We start from the raw sequence: 26,381 nt of genomic DNA, 5'->3' as shown, positions 1-26,381 counted from the left end.
GATAAATTAAAATAATAAATAAATAAGCCTAAAGTTATTTCACAAAATAAAATCTATTTAACAAAAATGTTATTATGAACTAACTGTATGTAAGATTTATAATTAAAAACATAGAATTATTTCATATAAATTAAAAATATCAAAAATTAAAAAAATGTTCTAATAACTTACTTAATATTTCAAATTGTTAAATAAATTTAAATTTTTATTTTAGATAATATCATCAAGTTTAATTATAAGTAAACTTTCTATAGTCTTTAGGAGATTTATGATCACTGAAAAATAAAATAAGTTAAACTATTTTTGGAGATTAAATTACAAAGTCAATAAAATATATTTTATTTTTTATATAATTGCCCTCCTTTTTTAAATCTTAAAATATTTCATTGTGCCCTCATTTTACAAATTAAATTTGATTCATAAATACATTTTTAAAAATAAAAAAAGATATTTTATATTTACTTTAAAAAGCTAATGGCTATGTACTGTTTAGCAGTAATAGCCATTTTTTTAAATAGCAAAGTGTTAAACTATAAAAAAACATAAATTTACAAACTAAGAAAGATATTTATAATTATCATTAAGTCAGTTAAAATTTAATTCCTTAAATTAGTATTTTATTTTTTTAGTTATTCAAAAATAAAATCTTAATATGAAAAAATAATATTTATCTGTTAAGTATTTTTGTGTTAGAAGAATTTACTTGGATTTTATTTGATAAAATATCTTAACTTATCTATCTTAAAATAAGAAAGATTTTTTATAATAATATAATTTATATTTTAGTTTTTTACTGTTGGAAGGCTGGGTATAAATAAAGAGAGATGTTTATGGTAATAAACATATGGATTCATCTCATAATAAGGAAGTTTTAAATACTTTGATGATTAGCAGCAATAGCTATTTTTTTAAATAGCAAAGTGCTAAACTATAAAAAAACATAAATTTACAAACTAAGAAAAATATTTATAATTATCATTAAGTCAGTTAAAATTTAATTCCTTAAATTAGTATTTTATTTATTTAGTTATTGAAAAATAAAATCTTAATATGAAAAAATAATATTTATCCGTTAATTATTTTTTGTATTTGAAGAATATATTTAGGAATTTATTTGATAAAATATCTTAACTTATCTACCTTAAAAAAAATAAAGATTTTTTATAGAATATAATTTATATTTTAGTTTTTTACTGATGGAAGGCTGGGTAAAAATAAAGGGAGGATCTTTATGGTAAAAAAGATATGGATTCATCTCATAATAAGGAAGTTTTAGATATTTTGATGATCAGACTATGACTGAATTAAAGAGAGATTTTAGATTAAATGATGTATAAATTGTACAAGATAGAATTAAAAAAATTATTAAATTATAGGGTATTAATGAAAATTTATAAATAAAAACAGACTTACATGAACTATGGTATTAAAAATTAATTTAGGCAAGAGCTAAATCAATGAATATCTCTTATATTCCATAGTTTTAAGACTAAAATTTTATCAGAATGAATGAATAAAGGCCAAAAGTTTAATTTTTAGAATAATAAAACATTGATCCAAATGATGCAGTTAGACCTCGAAAGCTTAGAAATAGAAATAAAACAAATTAGAAAACGAATATGCAATTATAAGGAGATTAATATTAAGCTTGCAAATAATAGAATTAAATTAGAACTAATTAGCTTTAAAATTAAAGCCAAGTTTTTTAAGAAGAAAATAAGCAAAATGGATTATAATAATTAGCTTAATATCCAAATTAATAGATAACTCACTAATAAAATATTCCTTAATCTATCTATCCAAGTAATTAAATCTAGCCATAAAACAACTTAAATGCCTAAAATAGAACTAATTAGCTTTAAAATTAAAACCAAGTTTTTTAAGAAGAAAATAAGCAAAATGGATTATAATAATTAACTTAATATCCAAATTAATAGATAACTCACTAATAAAATATTCCTTAATCTATCTATCCAAGTAATTAAATCTAGCCATAAAACAACTTAAATGCTTTAAATAGAACTAATTAGCTTTAAAATTAAAACCAAGTTTTTTAAGAAGAAAATAGGCAAAATGGATTATTATACTAAAGAAGTATTCCTTAATCTATGAATCAAAGCAATTAAATCTAGCCATAAAACAACTTAAATGCCTAAAATAGATCTAATTAGCTTTCAAATTAAAACCAAGTTTTTTAAGAAGAAAATAGGCAAAATGGATTATAATACTAAAGAAATATTCCTTAATCTATGAATCCAAGCAATTAAATCTAGCCGTAAAGCAACTTAAATACCTAAAATAGAACAAATTAGCTTTCAAATTAAAACCAAGTTTTTTAAGAAGAAAATAGGCAAAATGGATTATAATACCAAAGAAGTATTCCTTAATCTATGAATCAAAGCAATTAAATCTAGCCATAAAACAACTTAAATGCCTAATATAGATCTAATTAGCTTTCAAATTAAAACCAAGTTTTTTATTAATAGACAATTCGCTAAGGATATATTCCTTAATCTATGAATCCAAGCAATTAAATCTAGCCGTAAAGCAACTTAAATACCTAAAATAGAACAAATTAGCTTTCAAATTAAAACCAAGTTTTTTAAGAAGAAAATAGGCAAAATGGATTATATTACTAAAGAAATATTCTTTAATCTATGAATCCAAGCAATTAAATCTAGCCGTAAAACAACTTAAATGCCTAAAATAATTAATTCAAGAGAGACGTTGATAATAAATTTGAAAAATATTAGCAATAACAAAAATAACACTAGATTGTCTTTAGCAATTTCAAATATTTTATAATAGGTAATTTAAGAATTTTAATTTTAATTTAACAGCATCCAAACAATAAATAAATAAAATAGGTAAAAATGAAGATTATTATGATGAGAAATTCGTAAGTGAACTTAATAGCAATATCAATTTAAAAATGTAAGCTAAGCAAAAAATTGATGAAATAATTTTGCCTATTACAACTTAGACAAGTCTATTCAATTAGGAGCAAAATAATAGCACTATTTAATATAATTTTAATCAATATATTCAGCTTTAGAATATTTTTGATTAGTAAAGAAATACTTTCCCATTAAAAATGTCTCTCTCAATATTTCTAATGTTCATCATTATGTATAATCTTATTTAATGGTAGAAAAAATAGCTCATTTACACTTTTTGTTGCATAATAATATCTTAATTATGTGTCTTATTTAAACATTTGAAGTCTAAATAAGTTGCTATCAAATGCAACGTCTAAGCGTTCACTGCCATTCCCCTGAATATAAGTGAAATGTATACAATCAATCAGCTTTTAGAAAAACTTTGTTAAATCAACAAGAATATAATCATCTTTGAGCAAGAGAAGAATAAAGAGTTATTTATTTTAGACAAAAATATAGAATTTGAATCTGTTTATTAAATACAAATTAAAAACTCTAAAATTTTTTCAATTAAAATATTCACAAAAAACTATGAGTATCTTGACTCAATCATAGAAAACTTTACTTCGAATTTTACCTCTAAAACTGGCATCTGGAAAGAAAGTTAGCAGTAAAACATTATTTAAAATTTGATAAAATATATTTATTATTTAATTTTATTAATATTTTGAAGCTTTTTAAAATTTACAATAAATTCTCACTTCAAATATATTATTTTTAACATGATTTAATATAATGAATTGTTTAAAAAAGATCAATTAATAATATTTTAATAAAATTTTTTAAATAAATAGAAGACCTCCTACTAACTACAATCCTGTTTTAGATGCAATAGAGTAAAAAATGTAGATATACTTTTCAGAGTATTAAGTTAATAAAAAAAATGTAAAAGACCCAAACTGGTACATTTGTGTGATTCTTTACATTATAAAAATTATATATAATAATTGGTAATTTTCATATGAGATATTTTGCTTAATTTTGTTACTGCTTAGGTTAAAAAATCAGTAAGAACAATTTAATTGGAGCTATTATTCTAATTGGTTCTTACTTATTAATTATGGAATAGCTTTTACCAAAATAACTTTTTATCTTGAAGAAATATTTTTAAGCTTAAGGACTGATATAAAGAAATATATTACAATTAATGAAAAGGCATATAATTATTACTATAAAAAAGATATTTATAAGATAGCTTTTAATTAAGAAGAGATTTAAACCTAAGATAAAATAAATGATTTTGAAGTTTAATTTCTGTGTGTATCACTTTTTGCAAGCTTTGTCTTTAGTGACTTCTATAATGTGATACAAATAATTTTATTTCCTGCTTTAAAACCTATTTTCTTAAAAAGATATCCCTCATTTTATTAAGAAACGGCTCTATGGTCATTTATTATAACATGTAGCCTACTAATTGTGATTTTTGACATTTTTATGTTCATAAAAAGTAGCAGCTTTGGAATTAGTTTATAAATATTATTAACAAATTTCTTTGAATCCATCAAAGTAGAGATACAAAATTAATTACAATAATTACAATAAGAATAATAAGAATAATAAGAATGTTCAATCTGTTTTGAAAATTACTAGCCAACAAAAGAATAAGCATTTTTTTGTAAAAATAAGCACTATTTTCATACGGATTGTATTACAAAATGGATGAATTCAGGTGATGTTTCAGCAACAAAACAATGTCCTGTTTGTAGAGTAGATTTATTAATCTGAAAATCGATTATTAATTTATAATTATCTATTTTGTTTGTTTAAATTATTTTTATTTAGATAAATTAAAGTAATAAATAAGCCTAAAGTTATTTCACATAATAAAATCTATTTAACAAAAATATTATTATGAACTAAATGTATGTAAGGTTTATAATTAAAAACATAAAATTATTTCAAATTAATTAAAAATATCAAAAATTAAAAAAATGTTCCAATAACTTACTTAATATTTCAAATTGTTAAATAAATTTAAATTTTTATTTTAGATAATCTCATCAAGTTTAATTATAAGTAAATAAAATAAATAATTTATGACATGGAGAATCAAAAACAGAATATATAATTTTCTATTGACTTTAGGAGATTTATGATCACTGAAAAATTAAATAAGTTAAACTATTTTTGGAGAAAAATTTTCATTTAATTTAAAGGAGATTAGGAATTTTAACGAGGGGTGACCTTAATAAATGAGAATTTATTGTATATATTTTTATAAATTATAAATATATTTAAAAATCATAAAGTAAGCTTTTATGAAAAATTAAAATAAATTGTTAAATTGATTTATCTAATTTTTGAAAAATTAAGGATTTCAACTCTAGTATTTTTGTATTAAGAGCAATTTAAAACCTATACGTGATATAATTTTAAAAATAATAAAATTTTTTTTATCTTATTATTTATTAAATATTTATTTTAATTTATAAATAATATAATTTTAACTCTCTTAATATTTTTAAATATTTACATTATACTCCCTTCAAAGTATTTTTATGATAATAAATAATCTTATTTTAATTGTTCTTATTTAAATATCTAAATAATTTTCTACAAAATTAATTATTAATATTAATCATAAATATTTTAAAAGCAAATTTTATGATTATATTAACTCAATTAACTAATATTTATTATATTTTAAAATATGTTTAATAAAATATAATTATTTAAAATCACCTTTTTTTATGTAAAAAATTGATTGAGTAGATATGTATGTATATTTATGTATGTGTTTAGTAGTAAATAAATAAATAAAATTATTATTAATTCAATTTTCTTCTCTTTATAACTAAATTAATTCTTCTACTATAGCTTCATCTTCATTTTAGGGTTGTTATTGTTTATTTTATTTATTTTACTATTCTGTGTTTTTGTTGTTACTTCCTAAATACTTTTATAAGAGCTCTTATTTCTTTTTTTCAACATATTTTTCGTCTTCGTTCATTTCTTCCCATTTCTTTTTAGGTTTTGTAACTTATTTATTATCATTGTCCTAATCTTGATCTTCCTCATCCATATTGTATTCTAATAATGATAAATAAATAAATTAATTAATTAACTAACTCTTAAAGCATTATTTTTAAACAAATAAATGATGAAAAAAAATTATTTACCACGACCTTCATCGTCAGAATCAATATAGGTGATTTCTTCTATTAATTGTAAAATCTCCTATTTTGTAGGGTTTAATTTTTACAGTTTAGTTTTAATTGTTTCTTAATTTTATTCAATCCATTTATTAAGCTCTTCTTCTTTAATTTTTTCTTCAACAAGTCTTTCTTCTTCATGTAAAGTTGGATCGTCGTCATCTCTTTTTCCAAAATACTCTTCATAATCTAAACCCTTAAATATTTCAAGTAGATTTCTTCTGGGGGCTTCAGGTTTTTTTTTCTAAAATAATTCTCTAACTCCTGGAAGATCTTTGGCAGCACCAAAATAAAAGTAATCTCCACTTCCTAGACGCAGATTAATTTAAAGAAATATCAATATTTGAGCTGAATTAAATGAAAAATGAAATGCTAAATTAATTAAATACCTGGTAAAACTTCACCTTCATCATCAAAGAATTTTTCGATATTACTTTTATAGTCAGGACCACCTAATTCTAAAATACGCTATTCATAAGAAGCCTTTTCTTTAATTAATTTATTGATTTCATCATTTAATTCTCTGATTCTGTGCTCTCCCAAACCAGCATTCTAGATAATTGATACATTTTTGTTTATTTCTTTTAATATACCTCTCCTGTTTTTATTAAAAGCCAAATTATAAATTTGAATAGGCATTTTTCAGTCTAATCTTGAACTTATTTTAATGAATAATTTACCTATATCTTTCACAATCATTTAATTTTGTAATTTGCATAATTCTACCATGTGTTTTAGGTCTCTCCCTGGGGGTCATTTTATTCAAATCTTTTTTCATCGACCACCATCTATTAAGCATGGCTTGTGCCTTTTCTTCGTTTCTGGCCATTTTAAAATAATATTAAATATGTATTTATGCTTTTTGTATAAAAACTTCGCTAACTTTCAAAATTTTATTAATAACGTTGATATTAATTTAATTATATCTTTTAATAATATTTATTAAAATAAATTATACATATATTTTCATTTATTTAAGATGCAAATATTAAAAAAATAATTTGCACTAAAATGTTTTTAAAAAGCATATTTAAAATTGTGAAGTACCATAAAAATAAATAATAAACTTTATAATTTAAGTATTATTTCTAATGAGTGAATAGTATAATTATCAATTAAAGCTAATCTACCTATCGCTTATTTTAAATCATAAACTCTTAATTATTATTATTTTTTTAAGAAATGTTTAAAAAATTTTATAAATTTTTAGCCATAATTACCATCAAACTAAGATATATTATATATCTTTTATTTCCTCATTAAAATTTTTAAATATACTCTACTTGTTATTTATTATGATCTTATATAAAAAGAATATTATCCAAATAAAAGGAATATTTTATTTACTTAATAAATCTAAGATAATAATCTGATTAATGATTTGCATAAAGTTGTTTGAAAAGTTAAAATAAATATCCTATGTATTAATTTTATCAAAATAAAAAATAGATTTATTAATTATTAACAAAAATACATTGAGCCGATTCTTTAGTCTAATAATATTATATGTGGTGTGGTAATATAAAATTGTAATATACAAGTGATAAATTCAAATAATTTGCTTAATAATAAGTAACTTTTACAAATTAAATATATTTCATGTTTCTTTTTATAATAAATAGAAAATTAAAGGTAATATAATCAAATTTATAACATAAATATATAATTCCTTTAAAAATGTGATTTAATTTGATAAATAAAATTAATATTTGTTTCAATTTTTAATTATGTTTAGATTTACATTTAAATTTCTTTTTTTATTTTAAATAAATTTACAATTATTTTATTGTTTATTGATTAATTCATATTTTTTGATATTTATTTTTTATTTGTAGAAATAATTTTATTTTAACCAGAAAGAGTTATTTTTGTATGTATTATTTATTTTTCTTTTTTTTTTAATTATTTTTCTTAATTTTTTCATAGTTGTTAAAGAAATAAGTTAAAGTGATTATATTTATTAACTTTCAAGATAGCTTGTATATAAATAATTAGAAAACCTCAAAAAATCTTCTGAAGTATCTGCAATTTTTAACATTTAAGTAATAATAGAAACCAAATGAATGATTCAAATATTTAACTCCATCAAAGAAAAAAAATGTTTTTATTAAAGTATTTTTTGTTTGTTTGTTGAAAAGCCTATATCGCAAGTTTGTTTTCTTATTTATTGAGATGAATTACTTTATTTTTAGTTGTTATCGTATCAGAATAAGAGTAGTAGAAACTATTTTAGTATTCCTTAAATAGTGTATTATCTACATATACAAATTACATTACTATTTGCTGATTGGCTTGTAATTATGCTCTTATTCATCTTGTCTGCTTAAAAAACTTACTTTTATCACTCACCTCTATAAATGAAGAATATTATGTTTTTTTTTTTATTATTATTAATTTTTTGCAAAAATTTAATTATAAATTGAATGTGTTTGATTTTCAACGATAATATTAAGATTGATTGAAATACGGTAAAAATCAAATCTTTGATAAAATTAAGAAAAATATCAAAATAAATAAATAAATATCTTTAATTTTATTTTTGAGTAATTAATTAAATAAGAAAAATTAATAGTAAAAAAATCAAAATAAACAGAAATGCTTGTGTTTATGTATAATATATTGGCTGGAAAGTAGTTAAATTAATCATTAATATTTATAATATTTGTGGAATAAATCATAGTGAAATTGTTAGTTAATAATTCAAAAATTTCAAGAAAAACTTGAATGTGGGAAGATTATTTTTTTATTTACTGAAAAAAAAAAAGAAGAAAGAAGAAAAAATAAATAAATAAAACAATAAATATTTATTTGGATTAAAATCAATCAAATAATATCAATAATAAATTAAAAATAAAAAGAAGGATAATTGCAATAAGATACACATTCAGTCAATTAATCAATCATTCAATCAATCAATCAATCAATTAAAAAATATTATTTAATTAATTAATTAATAATAAACAAATAAATAAATATCAAAATAAATTAAAATGATGAACAGTACCTACTCTCCTACTCCTAACTACAACAATTATTCTATCTTAGAAAGAGATAGATCTACCAGTACGCAAATATATATCTCAGGCAAATCTAATCATTTAAAAATATGTTTTTATTTTAATAGTCCTCTCTCCTTCTAGAGTTAGATTAAACTAATTAAATGAAAGACTTTCAAACATGCAATTACAATTAGAAGAGTCAACCATCGTAAGCAAGATTTATGTTATTTCAAGACGCGTCATGATTTTATATTTAAAAGATTAAAAAAGAAGTTTATGAAGCTAGAATCAGAGCATTAAGAGAAAAAATCAATAAAAATGCCTATGATGATGAAGCAAAATTCAAGGTTAGATTCTTTCAAATAAAAATAATTAAACTATTTAGGTCATGTTAAAACTCTTTTTAAATTAAAATAATAGCTTTTACAAGAATAAATTTTAAAGATCCAAGAAAATCTTAACAATGAAAAGGGTGCCAGAGAAGTAAATATTTCTATTAAAATAAATAAGCAGTGGAGAAGAGAAAGAATTAAGAAATCATTTATCTACTCACTCTTCTTCACATGAATGAATTAATTAATTAAGAAATTATGTAACTAACATTTTGGTAGATTAAATCGTTTTCAAATTTAAATTTTAAAGAACGTCGGTGAAAAGAGATTCAAGGAATATAAAACTATTGAAACCAAGTTTAACAATGAATAAGGAAAGGAAAAGCAAAGCAGAAAAGACTCTGAATAGAAAATCTTAAAGCAAGTTGATGAAAAGATCTACTAAATGAGAGTCGATTTAAGCAGAGATAAAAGAGCCAGAGAAGAATACGAAGAAAGAACTGCTCAAGAAGTAGGTGATGAAATCCTCCAATTATAAGAAGAAATCGACGAAGAAAGAAAAATTAGGTAAATTTCACATCTTATCTTGGATTGCATATTGCATTTCAATCGATTAAATTCATTTTTTAATAATCATCTATTCCCTAACAAAAATAGAGAAGAAGGTAATGAAATATTGATTAAAAGATTGGGAGATGAAATTTTGAAATTCTAAGAAATCCTTGCTAACGAAAGAAAATAAAGAGAAGAAACCTAAAATCACATGTTCAATATGCTCGAAGATATTAATAACAAACTCAGTCTTGATATCAACGTAATTTTAGTTTAAAATTAATTTATTTTTAATTAAATAATAACTTTCAAAATAAACAAACAAACAACTCAAACAAAATACTTTATTTATTTTTAAATATTAATTAAAATAAATAAATAAATAAATAAATAAATACTTTCTAAACAACATTAGAACGAAAAAGTTGCAAGAGAAAACATGGAAGAAACTCTTCTTAAATTACTTGAAGAAACTTGCTAAAGAGTTGAAGTTGCTATTAAGTTAAGTTGATTAAACCAAAACCAACACAAATAAATTAAATAAAATAAATCATATATTATTTGTATACAAAAACGTATCTATTCCATTTTTCGTTCTCTATCGTCTTAAATTCAAACAAGTTCTTCACCTCAAATTCTAAATTTTAAATTTATGAGCCATAATTAATTAAATGAGTCTTAAATGCTTTAAAAAAAATTTTTTAAAAACAAAAAAAATGTTCAATTCTAAAATAGTATTTTGTCACCATTTTTAAGAATATTATTAATCATTTTTTTAATTTTGTTATTGAATTATTTTAATTTTTTTAATTTTAAAGCAATTCTAAATTGAAAGATTAATTATCAATATCTTAAACTTGTTTTACTTGAAAAAAATTATTTACCTCTTTCAAATAAATATTAATTTTAAAAAATGATCAAATAAAATAATTTTAAGTAAATAAAAAATAAATTAAATCTGATTTCAGTTAATTTAAAACGTTGGAATAGCAAATTTAGGTAAATAGATTTATTTGCTTGAATAACTTTGTAGATAAATAAAAATAGATTTTTTAATTTGAATGGAATAGAATTTAGCTATTGATATAGAAAGTAAATTTTCATATCTTAGTTAGTTTATTTAATTAATTAATTATATCTTAATCTTTTTGATTCTTTCTGATTCTAATAAATTAAAAAAATTTGATTTCAAAAAAATTCAAAAAGCAAAAATTAAAATTTGTGCTTGTGTGAGTGAGTATGTGCAAAAGGATAAATTTTTTAGATTTTGATATATTATTTGCTTTATTGATTGATTAATATTTTAATTAATAGGAATTTTTAAGTACTACTTAAAAAAATCTTATTCTAAATTACATACAAATATGAATAAAAAATATTGAAGGATTAATTGAATAATGACATTGCTTTTTTTTCATTTAAAATAAAGAACAATTAGAATGCATTTGTTTTTAAATATTTATGCATAAAAAAAATAGATAATGTTTTCTCTGTTTAATTAGTATTTAATTTTTTTTTTTGGTTTGCATAAATAAACAAATATCGTTGTTAACTTGTAGTAAGTAAGTAATAATTAACTATATATAAGGTGACACAAAAAACTGAATATGCAAAAGAATTTAAATCAGTACTAAAGTACTCCCTCTCTACAAAAAAATTAACAAAATTTTGTAAGTGAGAATTAAGGTTATACTCATTAATATATGAAAAGCTAGTAAGATTACTCTTAGAATATGCAAAGATAGCCTGCTAACCCAAATAAATATTAAAGCAATTAGGTTAGCCAATATATTTAAAATAATAATAATAATAATTTTGCTCCTACTTTAACGAACTAAAGGACAATAAGTGGTGGCTAAAATACTAATTATTTTTAACAATAAAATTAGCAAGTGTAATAAATAGATTAAGATGATTATGAGTATACATACTAAGGTTAAAATCAATAATTAAATCATACTTTTTCTGAAGATTCAAATGTAGAAAATAGCCAAGTTCAATATCCATCAGAAAACAAAGAAAATTCTTTAACAAATCAAAGGTCGAATAAATAAAATTCTCAATAGTTTGAAGTTGAAAGAGGAAGCTAGCGCAGTTAGAATGGGTAAGATTAAAATAATCAAGAAAAAATAACTAAAAAGAAGAGAACCCTTGCAATCATTACTTTAGATGTAGGAGGTGGAAATAGCGATGTAATTTAAGTAATGGAAGGAGATGATTTGAATGTTTTAGCTAAGAATTTCTGCTTAAAGCACAATTTAGATGATGAATGCATTTAATATATTATCAAAAATATTTAAGTATAATTAGAAAAAAGGAAATAGAGGAAAAAAGAAAAACCTGCTGTAGAACTCAACACCAACCAAGAATTATAAAACAACAATGCATAAATTTAATAGTAAAAGCCTTAAACAAAGATTTAATAGATGAATGCAAGTAAAGATAATAATAGTAATTTTAGAAAATCGAGCGAATCACCTAAATTTCCAGGATTGATGCAGTCTCAACAGGGATCTATTTAAAACAACTTAAATCCGTAAGGATTAAAATAAAGCGGAGGATTTAACATGAAACATTACAACAATTAAGCTATCATCGATGAATAAAACCAAAAGAAAAAGAGACCTTAGCAGCCAAGTTTTGGATAAAATTAATTTTTTGAGTCAAATTCTCCTCAAAAATAAAAAATGGTTTATGATCAAATTAATGAGGAGGACTATGAAGACTAATCAGCAGTTGGCTAAAGCGGTAATGCTTCTATGCCTGATGAAAACTACGAATACTTAGCAACAAATAAATAAAAAGTGAAATAACAATCTAAGAGTTCTAATGGCTAAGGATATGAATAAATTCCAGCCAAAAATGCTTTTTTATCGCCACCTTAAAATAATAAAATGAGTGCTTAATAATTCAGCTCTCCTTAGAGTGCAGCTGGCACAGCTTAATAATTCTATAATAGTAACAGTACAACCAATGCTATTTAAAGTTCAAGGTCTGGAAATTCTACTTTTCCTAATAGTAATAGTTAGACAGGAGCAAAAAAGAGCATCAACAACAATAATAGTAGCTTAAACAGCAATATTTACAATTATTAAGAAGACTAAGAAGAGTTTGCAAACGAACTAGAAGATGAAAACTTAAGAAACCAAAGGGAATTAGCAAAAGAGCTGCTTGAAGACGCAGGTTACGAAGAAATGAACCAAAATTCTAACAAATAAGGCTTTTAGAATAATTATAATATGATGAATAATTAATATGCTCAGTAGTAATAGTAATTATAATAATCGTCACAATAATAGTAAATTTAATTTAGTGGTAGGTAACAAACTCTAAGTAAAAGTGGATAGGTTCCTAAATAATAAATGGGAAATTAACTTTACCCCTCTTAAAAGCCTCCTTAATTTAGCTAATTATAAGATCAATAATAAATGGGAGGTAATTATAATAATTAAGAAGAATTTTTCAACCAAGTAAACCATGGATATGAAAATAATTATGACTTCTAAGACTAGTAAAATTTTAATTAAGAGACAGAATAAGATCAAGTTTAGGAATCGAGAAAGAAAATTATAGAGTAGATTTCTTAAAAGCTTAATATAGAGTCAAGGAAGAGTCAGCAAGTTCCTACTAATTAGATAGAAAAGTCACGTTAAGGTTCAAGTTAATTAAATACTAGCAACTAAAAATCTAGCAAAAAGGGAAGCAATAGAATTTAATAGCAACTTGAAGCTAAAAAGGAATAATTTTTCAATTCTTACTTTTCTTAAAGAAATGTTCCTAACTAAAGTTCACAATAAAACCTTAAAGATTAAGACGAATAGGATGATTTAGATAATTACTTTGCTAAAGATGATCAAAATAAAAGCTCTGGAGTATTTTAAGATACCTCAAAAAGCAGATAATAAACATTGAATAAAGAAACAAGTTTTGATTCTCCTTAAAGACATATTAAAAAAAGTTACAGCAATAATAATCTTTAGCAATATGCTGCAGAGCATGATTAAGCTTAAGATGAAGAAAAGAGTGGTGCTCAGCAGAGTTATGAACAGTGGTAAAAGTTAATCAATTAGAGATTGTTAAATGGATAAAAAGTTAATTTAAAGGTAAAAAGAGTATCTGGTAATTAAAACACTCCTGCTACATCAGTTAATCCTGTTCAAGGAAAAGTTTTTTAAATTCAAAATAATCAGCCAAGTACTCCTTCAAACTAGAAAAAAAGCTAGGTGTTTTCAAATAACTAGAAAATTGGAAGCAACAATAGCATATCACCTAGAAACCTCAGTAAAAATAAAAGTGCTACTTAACTCAACAATAACCCATTATCAACCAGTTCGACAAATATTAACAAAATGCAGCAAGAAGTTTTATCTTAAAATTAAGTAAACCCATATGAAAAGCTTTATATTTAAGGTCTTTAATAAATGGAGAGAAGACAAAGAATGTTTGAGGATAATCTAGAAAAATCTAAAGAAAAGGAAATAGTGGGATCAACTTTCCATCCAAGCATTTCACCTTAATCTCGTAACATGAAATTGCAAGATGGAGTTAAATTAGAAGACTATTTAATTCTTGAAGGAAGAAAAAATAAAGAACGTAAAGCAATTGCTGCTCTAATTAAAGAAGAAGAAAGTAACTAGGAGTGCAAATTCAAACCTTAAGTCTCAGTTGTTAGTTAAAAATTAGCAGAACATCAACTGTCTTAATATGATTCAAATTACACTTCCATTCACGAAAGACTTTACTAATAAGGTCTAGATGACATTTCCAGTAAAGAAGAATGGAGTAACTAATAATTTTACAGAATATACCCATTTAATCCAGATTTGGGAGTTAACAAAGATCGTAAAATACCTGAAAAAAACTAAAAAGAGTTCGTAAACCGTTTAATAAATGAAAAATAAGAGAAAGAAGCAAAAATTCTTGTATAGCGCTAGAAAGAGAATGAATTTGTAGACAAGCAAACAGGATAAAAGCTTTTTCATCCTAAGATAAACAAAGACGATGTTTACTAAAAGGTTTCATAAAGGGTAGATTTGCAAGACTAGCTTCTAGGTAATTAAATTTTGTCATTTAAACTTAATATTTTATAAATATTTTTTTTAGAGGAAGAGTTAAAAAGCAGAAGCGTTAGTCCAATGAATTCTAAGAAAGGAAGAGAAGTTAATCCACCACGTATTGCTTAGCTTAAGTGGAATGAATTACTGAGAAGCAACAGGCAACCTGAATACTATGAACCTAAAAAGATAGGTGATAACAAAGGGAGATCTGTAACACCAAGAAACATGAAAACTTTAAATACAGATTTTGAGGAAACAAGTTATATTCCACTCTCTTCAAGAGCTATGGGAGCATCTTAAAACATGACAGCTAATTAGGAAATAGAAAATATTTTGAACTAGTCCTCTTTGAGAAACAAGAGAATAACGATAAAGTCTTCAAAGAGCAAAGAAAAGATTTAGACAATACCAACAATTAATTTAAATAAAAAAAATATCACTCCAAATTCTAGCAATTATTACCATGCTTCAAATGTAAACTAGACCAAATTGCATAAAAATCCTTCTTAAATATTGAACAACTAAACAGGCTTAAATTAAACTAATTTCTCATAAACCGGAAGATCCAAATCACAAATAAATTTAAATCCTAATTAAACCCAACTCTAGCTTTCTGCTATCAGTCAATTTGATAATAACAGAGTTTTTAATGATCACAAGCTATCTGAAAAAATAGCGAAATTATTTGAAGAGTTTGATTCTGATGGTGATGGCAAAATAAACTAAGTGAATATAGATATATCAACAACGGACCCTGAAATTTTAGAAATCATCTAAAATGTGCTATTTGAGATAGACGAAAAAAATCTTACTTTAAATAAAAGCTAGTTTACATAACTTCTATGCTCACATAATCTAATAATACCTTTAAAAAGAGTAATTTTAAGCATAAATTAAATAAATTATAATTCTAATTTTTAAAAAAATAGTACTACGCTGAAAAAGAAGATGAAATATGCGACGAAGACATGACTGATTATGATATAATTAGATCAAACATATCAGCAATTAACTTTTAAAACAATTCCTATATGGATCATAGCTAATTTAACAATTAAAATTTTTCAAGCAACCTTCTGGGAGTTTCTAAGTAGCAATAAAATAAAAAGTAAAGTTAATAACAATAATAATATGAAGACTATTACGAATAATAACAATAACAGCAGCTAGTCCAAAATCAATATTAGATAAATATAAAAAATGCTAGCATCCATAGCTAAAATAACAATAACAATAACAGTAACAATAATAATTCTCAAATAATATATTAAAATAGTGTAAATGCAAATAACGTCAATAACCTATATCCTAACTCAATTACAAATAATATAATAAATAGTTTAAACTAGAGCAACAATAGAAATAATGTTAATCTTTCTAAAAAAAGTTCTAAAAATAATTGATTAATTATTTATCTAATATATTTATTTATATCTTCTATTAAATATTCTTACTAAAAAAGCTAATTGTTGATTATTTATTCAATAAGCACATTTAATTAATTAATAAATTCATTAAATTAATTGGTAGTTTTATTATTTATTGCTTGAAATTTATTTGCAACTTTATCAATAAATTAAAATAAAAAGAAAATTAATTCAAAAAAAAGTTGATTTTATTTTTAAATAATTTGAGATATTTTATGAAAATTTTATTGAAATGATTCTTTTAATTAATTACATAAATAAGTTACTAACTGTAAATTAGAATAAAAATTAATTAAAATTTAAAAGTACTTTTGATAGACAATTTTAATATTCAAATTTGATTAGAATGGATTGTAAATTAATTATATTACTTGATAATGTTATTTTTTAAGAAAATGCAATATTTATTAATTTTATATCAAAATGAAAATGTATATTTCTAATAATGTTGATTAAATTTAGTAAATTAAATTGATTGTAGGGCCTATTTAAAATTTACGATGATAACTTGGTATTTATGAACAAATAATTGATAGAATTATATTAGAGCATCTATAATATTAGAAATAAATCTTTTAATTCTTAATTTTTATAATATCAAAAAGTATCTGATAAAATTTGCATGTCTCATAATTCGGTAAATTAAAAAAAAATAATTAAGATTCTGAAAAACAAATTAGAATAATAATAATCATATAAATACTAATAATATCTTCAACAAATAAATAATGGGAAAGATACCTAAAAGCAAGGAGTCAAGTGCTTAAAAAAATAAAATAAAATCTTAAAAATATGATCCAAAAGTATAACAAATATAACAAAAATTGCATTAAAAAGAAGATCATAATGAGGATCAACAGATAATTGTTAATGAATAAGAACATATAAGCGATAATAATGTAAAATAATAAACAAGTGCTTATTGCTTTTAAAACATTATGATTGGTGTTGATTTTTAAATTTATTAAAATCAATTCTTAAAGATTCCAAATAGTTTTTAAGAAATACCCAACAATGTAAAAGATATATAAAATAACTAATAAGAACCAGCAAATAACGAATTTGATGACTAAGTTTAAAAAATTAAAATTAGAAAAAGAATATGTAAAAAAAGGAATAAAATAACTAAAAACCAAGAAGATATTTTAGATTTAGAATCCAATAAATGCCAAATAGAAAATGAATAATAATATTTAAATGAAGATTTTGAAAAATTTTTATTTAAAGATGTAGTGAAAATTAAAAAAAAATAAAATGAATTATTATCTACCAATAAATAAAATGTTTAAAATAACTAGCTTGATTAAAATAGCTGTTTGAATGAATATTTAAACCAAATATTAGAAAGCTAAGTAAGTAATTAAAAGAAAACTAGAAAATATACACGCAGATAAAATAAAAAAGCAAAGTAAGGAAAAGAGGAAGGAGAAGTAGATAATAATATCTTTAATTATTTGCAATCTGATGAAACTTTAGGAAAAAAGGGTGATGAAAATAAAATAGATGTTGAATAAAATCAAGTTATGAAAGAAAATGAAAATGAAAGCCAAAACTAAGAAGACTAAGTAAAGAATTAAAAGAAAACTAGAAAATATACACGCAGATAAAATAAGATAGTAAAATCAGAAAAAGAGCAAGTAGAAAATGATAATAATATCTTCAATTATTTGCAATCTGATAAAACTTTAGATGAAACTTTAGGAAAAAAGGGTGATGAAAATAAAATAGATGTTGAATAAAATCAAGTTATGAAAGAAAATGAAAATGAAAGCCAAAACTAAGAAGACTAAGTAAAGAATTAAAAGAAAACTAGAAAATATACACGCAGATAAAATAAGATAGTAAAATCAGAAAAAGAGCATGTAGAAAATGATAATTATATTAATAATAATTTACAATCTGAAGCAATTTTAGAAAAAAAATAGGATGAAATTGAAACAGGTGTTGAATAACATTAAGTTAAGAAAAAAAGAATTTCTAGAAAAAAAAAATAAAATATTTCTGAAGATAATTAATAGAAGAACTAAGAAAATAAAATTTTTAAGGATTTCATTAGTACTTGTTTAAATGTTAAATAAAATTAAAGTTTTAGCAAAACGTTACTTGATTATGAAACTGACCAAAAACAAGATTAAGTAGACTTAAATTCGAACTCACCTAAAAACTAGAACAAATATAAAAAAAAGAAGAAAATTGAATATGAGGAAAATGATAATGGAGAAAATTCTATAAAAGATAATTAAGGTCAATAGAAGTTATAGGTGAATGAATAAGAAAAAGATTTAGTGTTTGAACTCTGCAAAGATATCTTTCCACACGAAAACCCATATCCAAACTAACTAGATTCTATGTAAGAAATTATTAAGACTTTAAAGAATAAGAAAAATTTACTTTTTTAATCGCCCACGGGAACTGGTAAAACTCTAATGACAATCTCGTCAGCTTTAGCTTATGTTGAATAAAACCCAAATACAAAAATTCTTTTATTAACAAGAACTTGTGAATAAATAAATGGGTTTATCAAGGAAATAAGAAAGATTAAAAAATTTCAAGGTATCAATCGGTATTCAATCTTAGCAGGAAGAAACTAATTTTGTCCAAAATTCAACTAAATTTAAAAATACTTCAAAGAAAAGAATATAGACATCAAGCTGTCTAATGAAGACATAAATAAATTATGTAGTTTAATTACAGAAGGATAATAAGAGGAGGAGTATGATGATGAAGAAGAAGAAGATGAAGATAAAAATCAAGAAGAAGAAGATCAAGATAAAGAAGAAAAACTTGTAGAAAAAAATTAAGAAAATAAAGATTTTTAGCATTAAAGGTAGATAATAAAGTTGTTAGGTATATTAGATGAAAATTTAAATGAACAAGATGTTAAAAATTACATAAAAAGCATATAATTATTTAAATAATAATAAAAAGTTTAAGAAACTAAAACTCAAGATTAAATATCAACAGAAGTAGAAAAAGATAAAAATCTTTTATATAAAAATGAAAGTGGAGTGTTAGAAAAATGCTAAAACAATTTATAATTTATTTAAAAAAATGAAGAAGTCAAACTATATGAGACTATCTAAAATTAGCAAAATAAAGATTAAATATCACCAGAAGTAAATAAAGATGAAAATGAAAGTGGAAAGTTAGAATTATGCTAAAATAATTTTTAACTACTTTAATAAAATGAAGAAGTTAAACGAGATGAAATTATCTAAAATCAAGAAAATCATAATTAAATATCAATACAAGTTGAAAAAGATGAAATTGAAGGTGGAAAATTAGAAAAATGCTAAAATAATTTTTAACTTCTATAATAAAATGAAGAAGTTAAACTAGATGAAATTATTTAAAATCAAGAAAATCATAATTAAATATCAATAGAAGTTGAAAAAGATGAAATTGAAGGTGGAAAATTAGAAAAATGCAAAAATAATTTTTATCTTCTATAAAATAATGAAGAAGTAGAATTAAATGAAATTATCTACAATCTAGAAAATGAGCAATTAGATTATTGTGAGTACTACAAAGATTTCAAAAAAAATATATCTACAAAATAAAATATTAAATGGAGATATCCAAAAGTAAAAAGAAATTTCCAATAAGAATTTATGTTACCTGATATCGAAGACATAAATCACTTATTTTAAGAGAAGGAGTTAGGTTGTCCCTATTTCTATAGCAAAGAAGCTGCAAAGTCTGCAAAAATCGTTTACAGTACTTACAATTATGTGATAAAATAACATATCTTAAGTCGTGTAAAACATTTATTTGAAAATTCTGATTTGATCGTAATATTTGATGAAGGTCATAATATTGCTGAGCTTGCAGAATAAGAATAGAAATTAACTATAAATAAAGACCATTGGGATACCTTTTATGAGACTGTTAAAAAATTTAATTCATATTTTTAGAAGTCTAAATTAAATAATGAAACAAGCAATACATTAAAATAATTAATAGCTAAAGAAATAGAAAATGAAGCTTAATATTTTAAAATATTAATTTAAAGATAAAGTAAAAAGCAAGAAAAATAAAAATCCTAAGAAAATAAAGATGAAAAAAATCCAATTAATTTGATCAAAGAGATTTTATTGAAAAAATCTGAAAATAAAGAAAGTGGAAAATAATATATCAAATAAAAAAATTTTACATTTATCGATTTGTATGATTAAATAAAATAGTGCATATAAAAACAACATTTAATAATAGCTAGATAGGATGTGAAAGATCTTGTTGATTTTATTGAAAAAGATGATCCTGAAGATTTAAAATTGGATGAATAAATAGTAAGTTAGAAATTAGAAATCTATAAGAAAGCAAGAAAAGAAGAGTTATTTAGTTTTTTGAATAACTTTCAAAACAGCTTTCTAGATATAACTGAATTTTGTGAAAATAATTTTATCAGCTGGTTTAATCCATAAAATAATAAAAATAAAAATTTTAGTGAATTGTTTTATTGCTAAAGCATTTATAGTCATCTTTAAAAATTAGAGTTTGTTGATATTTTACAGATGAAAGAATTTGTAAAAAAATCGCAGGAAATTTACAAAATGTTAAATTTTATAAAAGCCTTAATAGAAAAAAATCTAAAAAAAAAATTTGCATAAGTTTGTAATCCGATTAACAATCTTGTAGATATTGCTAAAGACATTCATATTAATTCTTTTTTTACAATAAATAAATTTTTTTAAAAACTTTTATTTTTAAGGAATGAGTAGTAAATAAACGATAAAAGTTAAATCCTTTTAGATTATTACCTATGTTTTTCTAGGGATAATGATTCTTTGTATTTTTAGATTGGATGCTTATCAGCCAAGGAAATATTCAGAAAAATTAAGGATAAAATTCGTGTAAATTCATTTATATTTTCTTCAGGTACTTTAGAACCTTATGATTTAATTACTGATAGCATTTGTCTTCCATTTGAAATTTATGAATCTAAAAATATTTTTAATTCCTAAGAAAACTTATTTACTCAAGTAATTACTAAATACTAAGAGAAAGAAATACATTTGAATTTTGAAAATAAAGAAGATCTAATTGTTAATGCAATAAATGCTATTCAAGATATTTTAAATATTTTTCTAAATTACACAAGGAAATTAAATAAAAAACAAGGCTTTCTTATATTTTTTAAGAGTTACTCTTATCTAAATTAATATTACAAATAAATTAGAAGTATTGCCAAAAAGTAATTTTATGTCTACAAAGAAACAAGTGATTCCAAGGACTTTAAAGCATAATTTGAGTAATACAAAAATAATATAGAAAGTAATTATAAGAACTGCATCTTTTTAGGTGTTTGTAAGGGAAAACTCTCAGAAGGTATTGATTTTAAAGATAACTTGTGCAGAATTGCTATTATTCTAGGAGTTCCTTATCCTTAATTATTTGATCCATATGTTAATTGCTAAAGAAAAAGATACTAGCTCAAATTCATGAAAAACGATTGGTATGAAAAAGTTACATCTAAAGTTGTCAACCAAGCTGCAGGTAGATGCATTCGTCATAAAAACGACTGGGGGTGCATCTTCTTTTTAGATTCTAATTTCTCTCATTATAAAATAAAAAAAAATATATCAGGTTGGATTTTAGATGGAGAGAAGCATAAAAAAGATGAATAGGATGTCATTTAGGATGATTGGTAAAATCAATATAAAGCTTTCTTAGTAAATATTGTTAATTAATTAGCTTTAAAAAATTATTCAAATTGATAAATTCTAGTCAAACAAACAAAAATAAATAAATAAATAAATAAATAAATTTATAATAATAAAAAATAATTTGCTTTTTAATATTTAGTGATTAATTAATTAAATTATTGCTGTATTATTAGTTTATATTTTAAATGTTTGTTTCATCTTTTTCAAATTTATATTCTATATTTTTAATGAGATTTATTTTAGTTATTCAAATCAAGTTGAATTTAAAATATTTTCTTTTCTTTATTTACTATTTTAAATTTACAGTAATTTAAGAGGTGTGGTTATTGAGTGGAGGGAGTGGCCAAAGTAGTTTTTTTTGAAAAAATCTCTAATTAACTTAAATTGATTTTTTCCTTAAATTATTTTACTCTTAAAATAAAAATGAATACAGAATTATAAAATTATGTTAAATCTATTGCTTTTTACTAAAAATAATAATTACTAATGATTTTTAACTTTAAGTTTTAAAAATTAATTAAAAGAATTCAATAAAAATTAGAAATTTGAATTTCTTAATAGCTTAAGTGAGAATTTTAGCTTAAACTTAAGAAAAAAACAAAAATTTAGTTAAATCTTGTGAATCAAATATGATTAGCCATCTCTGTGCTAGATTAAAAAAGGGATGTTAATTTAAGACTAAATTAAAATAAATATTACTTTTATTAATAAAAAAATTACCTAAAATTGGATTAATAATAAAATTTATATTAAATTTTTGTTTATCAATTTAATAAAATACAGTTTTTTAAACTAAAATATTCTCTAAAGATTTTACTTTGGTTAAGTAATACTTTTACTTCCTTCTGTATGTATTTAGTTATTGGTAAAAAAATAAATATATAAAAATAAACCATAATTTTTATAAATTTGAGAACTTAATGTATGAATTAATTCAGTTAAAAAAGCTACGTGGAATATCTTTTGTTTTTCTTCTTTAGTTAACTTAAGAAAAATCATATGTATAAATTTCTATTCTTTCTTTGCTCTGTTTAAATATTTTTTAGTAGAAGTAAATGATTTTATCTAGTTTAATAAAATCCTTCATATATACTTTTTCTAAAAGTGGCACACTTTCCATATTCAAATTCAATTTTATGAAATACCTAATGCCTTTTAAGTATTTTTAGAGCAAAATTACATCAATCCTACTGTATTTGTCTTTTAATTTTCCATTTTCAACAAATTCATCAGTATATTTGCTCAGGCATTAATCTAATATTTATATCTTATCTGCTGTTGCATTCTATAAATTATGATAAGTACGAAAGTGAAATGTCTCTTCTCCAAAATTCCTATCCAAATATTTAATTCCTTCAGAATCTTTTTCTGCTATAATTTGTTAATTCGTACATAGATTTGCTAGTTATTGCTAATTTGCATGTTTCTTAAGGACTCAAAAAGGCTATAATAGATTAGATGATATTCTTATTAATCATCGCAAAAACGTTTTACCCTTTTACCTTTCCAACTAGTGGCTTTTTTTTGCCATCTTTTTTATCATTAAATTTGGTAGTAGATTTTTATGAACTCGCAATTTTATTACTAGTTTTAGCAGCTGAAGTTTTTTAAGATAAAGGATTTGCTTTGCTAACAATAGCTTTTTTATCTGCATTTGAAACTTTATTTGTCAAACTTTAAGCTTCATTAGTTAGTTTCTATATAGTAGGGACTTTTGGTTTAGTAATCTAAATAATAAAGAATAATAATGTGGATTAAAAAATAATAAATTATGTACTTTTTATTCTTTTTAGGAAGATTATCCTGCTGTTACAGGTTCTAACTTTCCTGGTTTTAAAGACGGAGACTATGATTATGAAATTTTGGTTTCTTCTTTTTGCAATAAATCTAACTTTTTCTTCATTTTTACATGTATTTTTAAATTGAAGTGATGTATTTATGTATGTATGTATTATTATTTGCTGCTTTTTTTATCAATCGATTTTCCAATTAAAAAACTTAAATGTTTAAAAAAAAATTAAAATAACCACTATTGGTTATTTTTGATGATATAAAAATGATATCTAAATTTTTTTACTTTGATTAAAAATTCAAGAATCCTAATCTAATCTAAAATAAAATAAATCAATTAATCAATCAAAAAAATGCAGAGAATACTTTAACTCAAATCTTCTTCATCATATATGTTATTTTTAAAACAAATAATATTTAAATACCAGAAATAATAAAGTATTTACTAGTTATATTATTTATTGATATTATATTTATATATTATAAATTATTTTTAATTAAATTTAACTATTCAAAAAAATTTGGAAAAAAATTATTTTATTTTGGTTTTTTATGATTTAAATTTACTCTCATCTAAATGTTTAAAGTAGTTTTTTTAAAAAAATCTCTAATTACATTAATTTTTCTTTGAGTAAATTTTTCTTTAAATAAAAATTAAAACAGTAATTATAAAATTAGGTTTCATCTATTGCTTTTCTCTTCAAAAACAAACTGTTTTACTAAGAAGAATAATTAATATAAAACATTTTCAACCTTAAGTTTTATATGTTAAAATGATTCAGATAAATAATAAATTTGAATTTTATGATAACTGGAGAGAGAACTTAAACTTAAGAAAATAAAAGATAATTTAGTTAAATTTTGTAAACACTTTGGTTAGATAATATTTTTACTTCTTTATAATTGGTAAAAAAATAAATATATAAAAATAAACCATATATATATATATATAAATTTGAGAAGAAAATGTATGAGCTAATTTATTCAGTCAAAAAAACTATGTGGAATGTCTTTTATTTTTCTCCTTTTATTAACTTCAGATAAATCATATTTATAAATTTCTAATCTTTCTTTGCTCTGTTTATATATTTTTTAGTAGAAGTAAATGATTTTATCAAGTTTAATAAAATCCTTCATATATAGTTTTTCTAAATGTTTTAGACTTTCAGTATTAAAATTCAATTTTATGTAATACCTAATGCCATTTAAGTATTTTTAGAGCAAAATTACATCAATCCTACTGTATTTGTCTTTTAATTTTCCATTTTCAACAAATTCATCAGTATATTTGCTGAGACATTAATCTAATATTTATATCTTGTCAGCTGTTGCATTCTATAAATTATGATAAGTATGAAAGTGAAAGGTCTCTTCTCCAAAATTACTATCCAAATATTTAATTCCTTCAGAATCTTTTTCTGCTACCATTAACCATAGTGTATGTATTAACTCTTTTAATTCAGGTATTTTAAAATCATGACATGAAAAATAACCTCCATTTCTTATATTAAAAGCATCAAAATGCTTTAAATAAATTATAGCTTTCAATTAATCTTCATTCAAATTATGAGTCTACTATAGTAATAATTTTTTTTAATTCAAATTATTAATTATGTTTTGTACCCCATAATTTGTTAATTCGTACATAGATTTGCTAGTTATTGCTAATTTACATGTTTCTTAAGGACTCAAAAAGGCTATAATAGATTAGATTATATTCTTATTAATCATAGCAAAAACGTTTTACCCTTTTACCTTTCCAACTAGTGGCTTTTTTGAAAGTTTACCATCTTTTTTATCATTAAGTTTGGCAGTAGATTTTTGTGAACTCGCAATCTTATTACTAGTTTTAGCAGTTGAAATTTTTTAAGATAAAGGATTTGCTTTGCTGGCAATAGTTTTTTTATCTTCATTTGAAATTTTATTTGTCAAACTTTTAGATTCATTAGTTTGTTTTTAAGTAGAAGGAACATTTGGTTTAGTAACCTAATTAATAAATATAATAATGTGTATTAAAAAATAATATTTTGTGTACTATTTATTCTTTTTAGGAAGATTATCCTGCTTTTATAGTTTCTAACTTTCCTGGTTTTAAAGACGGAGACTATGATTATGAAATTTTGGTTTCTTCTTTTTGCAATTAATCTTACTTTTTCTTCATTTTTTACAAGAATTTTTAAATTTAAATAATATTTTTGTGTATGTATGTATTATTATTTGCTGCTTTTTTTATCAATCGTTTTTCTAAATAAAAAACTTAGATATTTTATAGAAAAAAAATTTAAAATAACCACTATTGGTTATTTTAATGATATAAAAATTAAATTGAACAAAGTTTTACTAAAACAAAAAATTTAAGAAGGAAATAAAGAATTTACCATATTTGAAAAATTAAAATTAAAAAAATACTAATTATGCCACAGAAATAGTAATAAAATTAACAAAATATATCTTGTCTAAATAAAT

General features: G+C 21.9%; 8 protein-coding genes across 8 annotated transcripts; 4 read left to right on the top strand and 4 right to left on the bottom strand. All coding sequences in view use genetic code 6, as the record gives it.

The window, feature by feature from the left end:
* Positions 1 to 1,196: 1,196 nt before the first annotated feature.
* Positions 1,197 to 4,664, top strand: TTHERM_000588916 (C3HC4 type (RING finger) zinc finger protein; the record flags this gene model as incomplete). Its single annotated transcript, XM_012798563.1, has 3 exons — positions 1,197 to 2,808; positions 2,868 to 3,549; positions 3,734 to 4,664. 3 exons carry the CDS (start codon positions 1,197 to 1,199, stop codon positions 4,662 to 4,664), a joined length of 3,225 nt encoding a protein of 1,074 aa, XP_012654017.1.
* A 1,048-nt stretch (positions 4,665 to 5,712) lies between these two features.
* On the bottom strand, positions 5,713 to 6,920 carry TTHERM_00588910 (ISY1-like splicing family protein; the record flags this gene model as incomplete). The annotated part of the gene is made up of 4 exons (XM_001019898.2): positions 5,713 to 5,969; positions 6,059 to 6,400; positions 6,481 to 6,689; positions 6,772 to 6,920. The coding sequence occupies 4 exons, from the start codon at positions 6,918 to 6,920 to the stop codon at positions 5,713 to 5,715; spliced, it is 957 nt and encodes a 318-aa protein (XP_001019898.2).
* Positions 6,921 to 7,805: 885 nt separating this feature from the next.
* TTHERM_000588909 (hypothetical protein) lies at positions 7,806 to 8,129 on the bottom strand (the record flags this gene model as incomplete). The annotated part of the gene is made up of 1 exon (XM_012798562.1): positions 7,806 to 8,129. One exon carries the CDS (start codon positions 8,127 to 8,129, stop codon positions 7,806 to 7,808), a length of 324 nt encoding a protein of 107 aa, XP_012654016.1.
* A 952-nt stretch (positions 8,130 to 9,081) lies between these two features.
* TTHERM_00588900 (IQ calmodulin-binding motif protein) lies at positions 9,082 to 10,485 on the top strand (the record flags this gene model as incomplete). Its single annotated transcript, XM_001019897.3, has 7 exons — positions 9,082 to 9,154; positions 9,216 to 9,298; positions 9,351 to 9,437; positions 9,511 to 9,573; positions 9,733 to 9,989; positions 10,080 to 10,236; positions 10,390 to 10,485. 7 exons carry the CDS (start codon positions 9,082 to 9,084, stop codon positions 10,483 to 10,485), a joined length of 816 nt encoding a protein of 271 aa, XP_001019897.2.
* Positions 10,486 to 11,581: 1,096 nt separating this feature from the next.
* TTHERM_00588890 (hypothetical protein) lies at positions 11,582 to 16,434 on the top strand (the record flags this gene model as incomplete). Its single annotated transcript, XM_001019896.2, has 3 exons — positions 11,582 to 15,026; positions 15,078 to 15,907; positions 15,961 to 16,434. 3 exons carry the CDS (start codon positions 11,582 to 11,584, stop codon positions 16,432 to 16,434), a joined length of 4,749 nt encoding a protein of 1,582 aa, XP_001019896.2.
* A 752-nt stretch (positions 16,435 to 17,186) lies between these two features.
* Positions 17,187 to 22,175, top strand: TTHERM_00588880 (helicase carboxy-terminal domain protein; the record flags this gene model as incomplete). Its single annotated transcript, XM_001019895.2, has 1 exon — positions 17,187 to 22,175. The coding sequence occupies one exon, from the start codon at positions 17,187 to 17,189 to the stop codon at positions 22,173 to 22,175; it is 4,989 nt and encodes a 1,662-aa protein (XP_001019895.2).
* A 1,304-nt stretch (positions 22,176 to 23,479) lies between these two features.
* Positions 23,480 to 24,027, bottom strand: TTHERM_00588870 (F-box protein; the record flags this gene model as incomplete). The annotated part of the gene is made up of 2 exons (XM_001019894.2): positions 23,480 to 23,851; positions 23,902 to 24,027. 2 exons carry the CDS (start codon positions 24,025 to 24,027, stop codon positions 23,480 to 23,482), a joined length of 498 nt encoding a protein of 165 aa, XP_001019894.2.
* Positions 24,028 to 24,899: 872 nt separating this feature from the next.
* Positions 24,900 to 26,076, bottom strand: TTHERM_00588860 (F-box protein; the record flags this gene model as incomplete). Its single annotated transcript, XM_001019893.2, has 2 exons — positions 24,900 to 25,901; positions 25,951 to 26,076. 2 exons carry the CDS (start codon positions 26,074 to 26,076, stop codon positions 24,900 to 24,902), a joined length of 1,128 nt encoding a protein of 375 aa, XP_001019893.2.
* Between the last annotated feature and the right edge of the window lie 305 nt (positions 26,077 to 26,381).

Source organism: Tetrahymena thermophila, assembly GCF_000189635.1.
Source record: "Tetrahymena thermophila SB210 genomic scaffold scf_8254580, whole genome shotgun sequence".
NCBI lineage: Eukaryota > Ciliophora > Oligohymenophorea > Hymenostomatida > Tetrahymenidae > Tetrahymena > Tetrahymena thermophila.
This window is presented reverse-complemented; position numbering and strand designations above follow the sequence as displayed.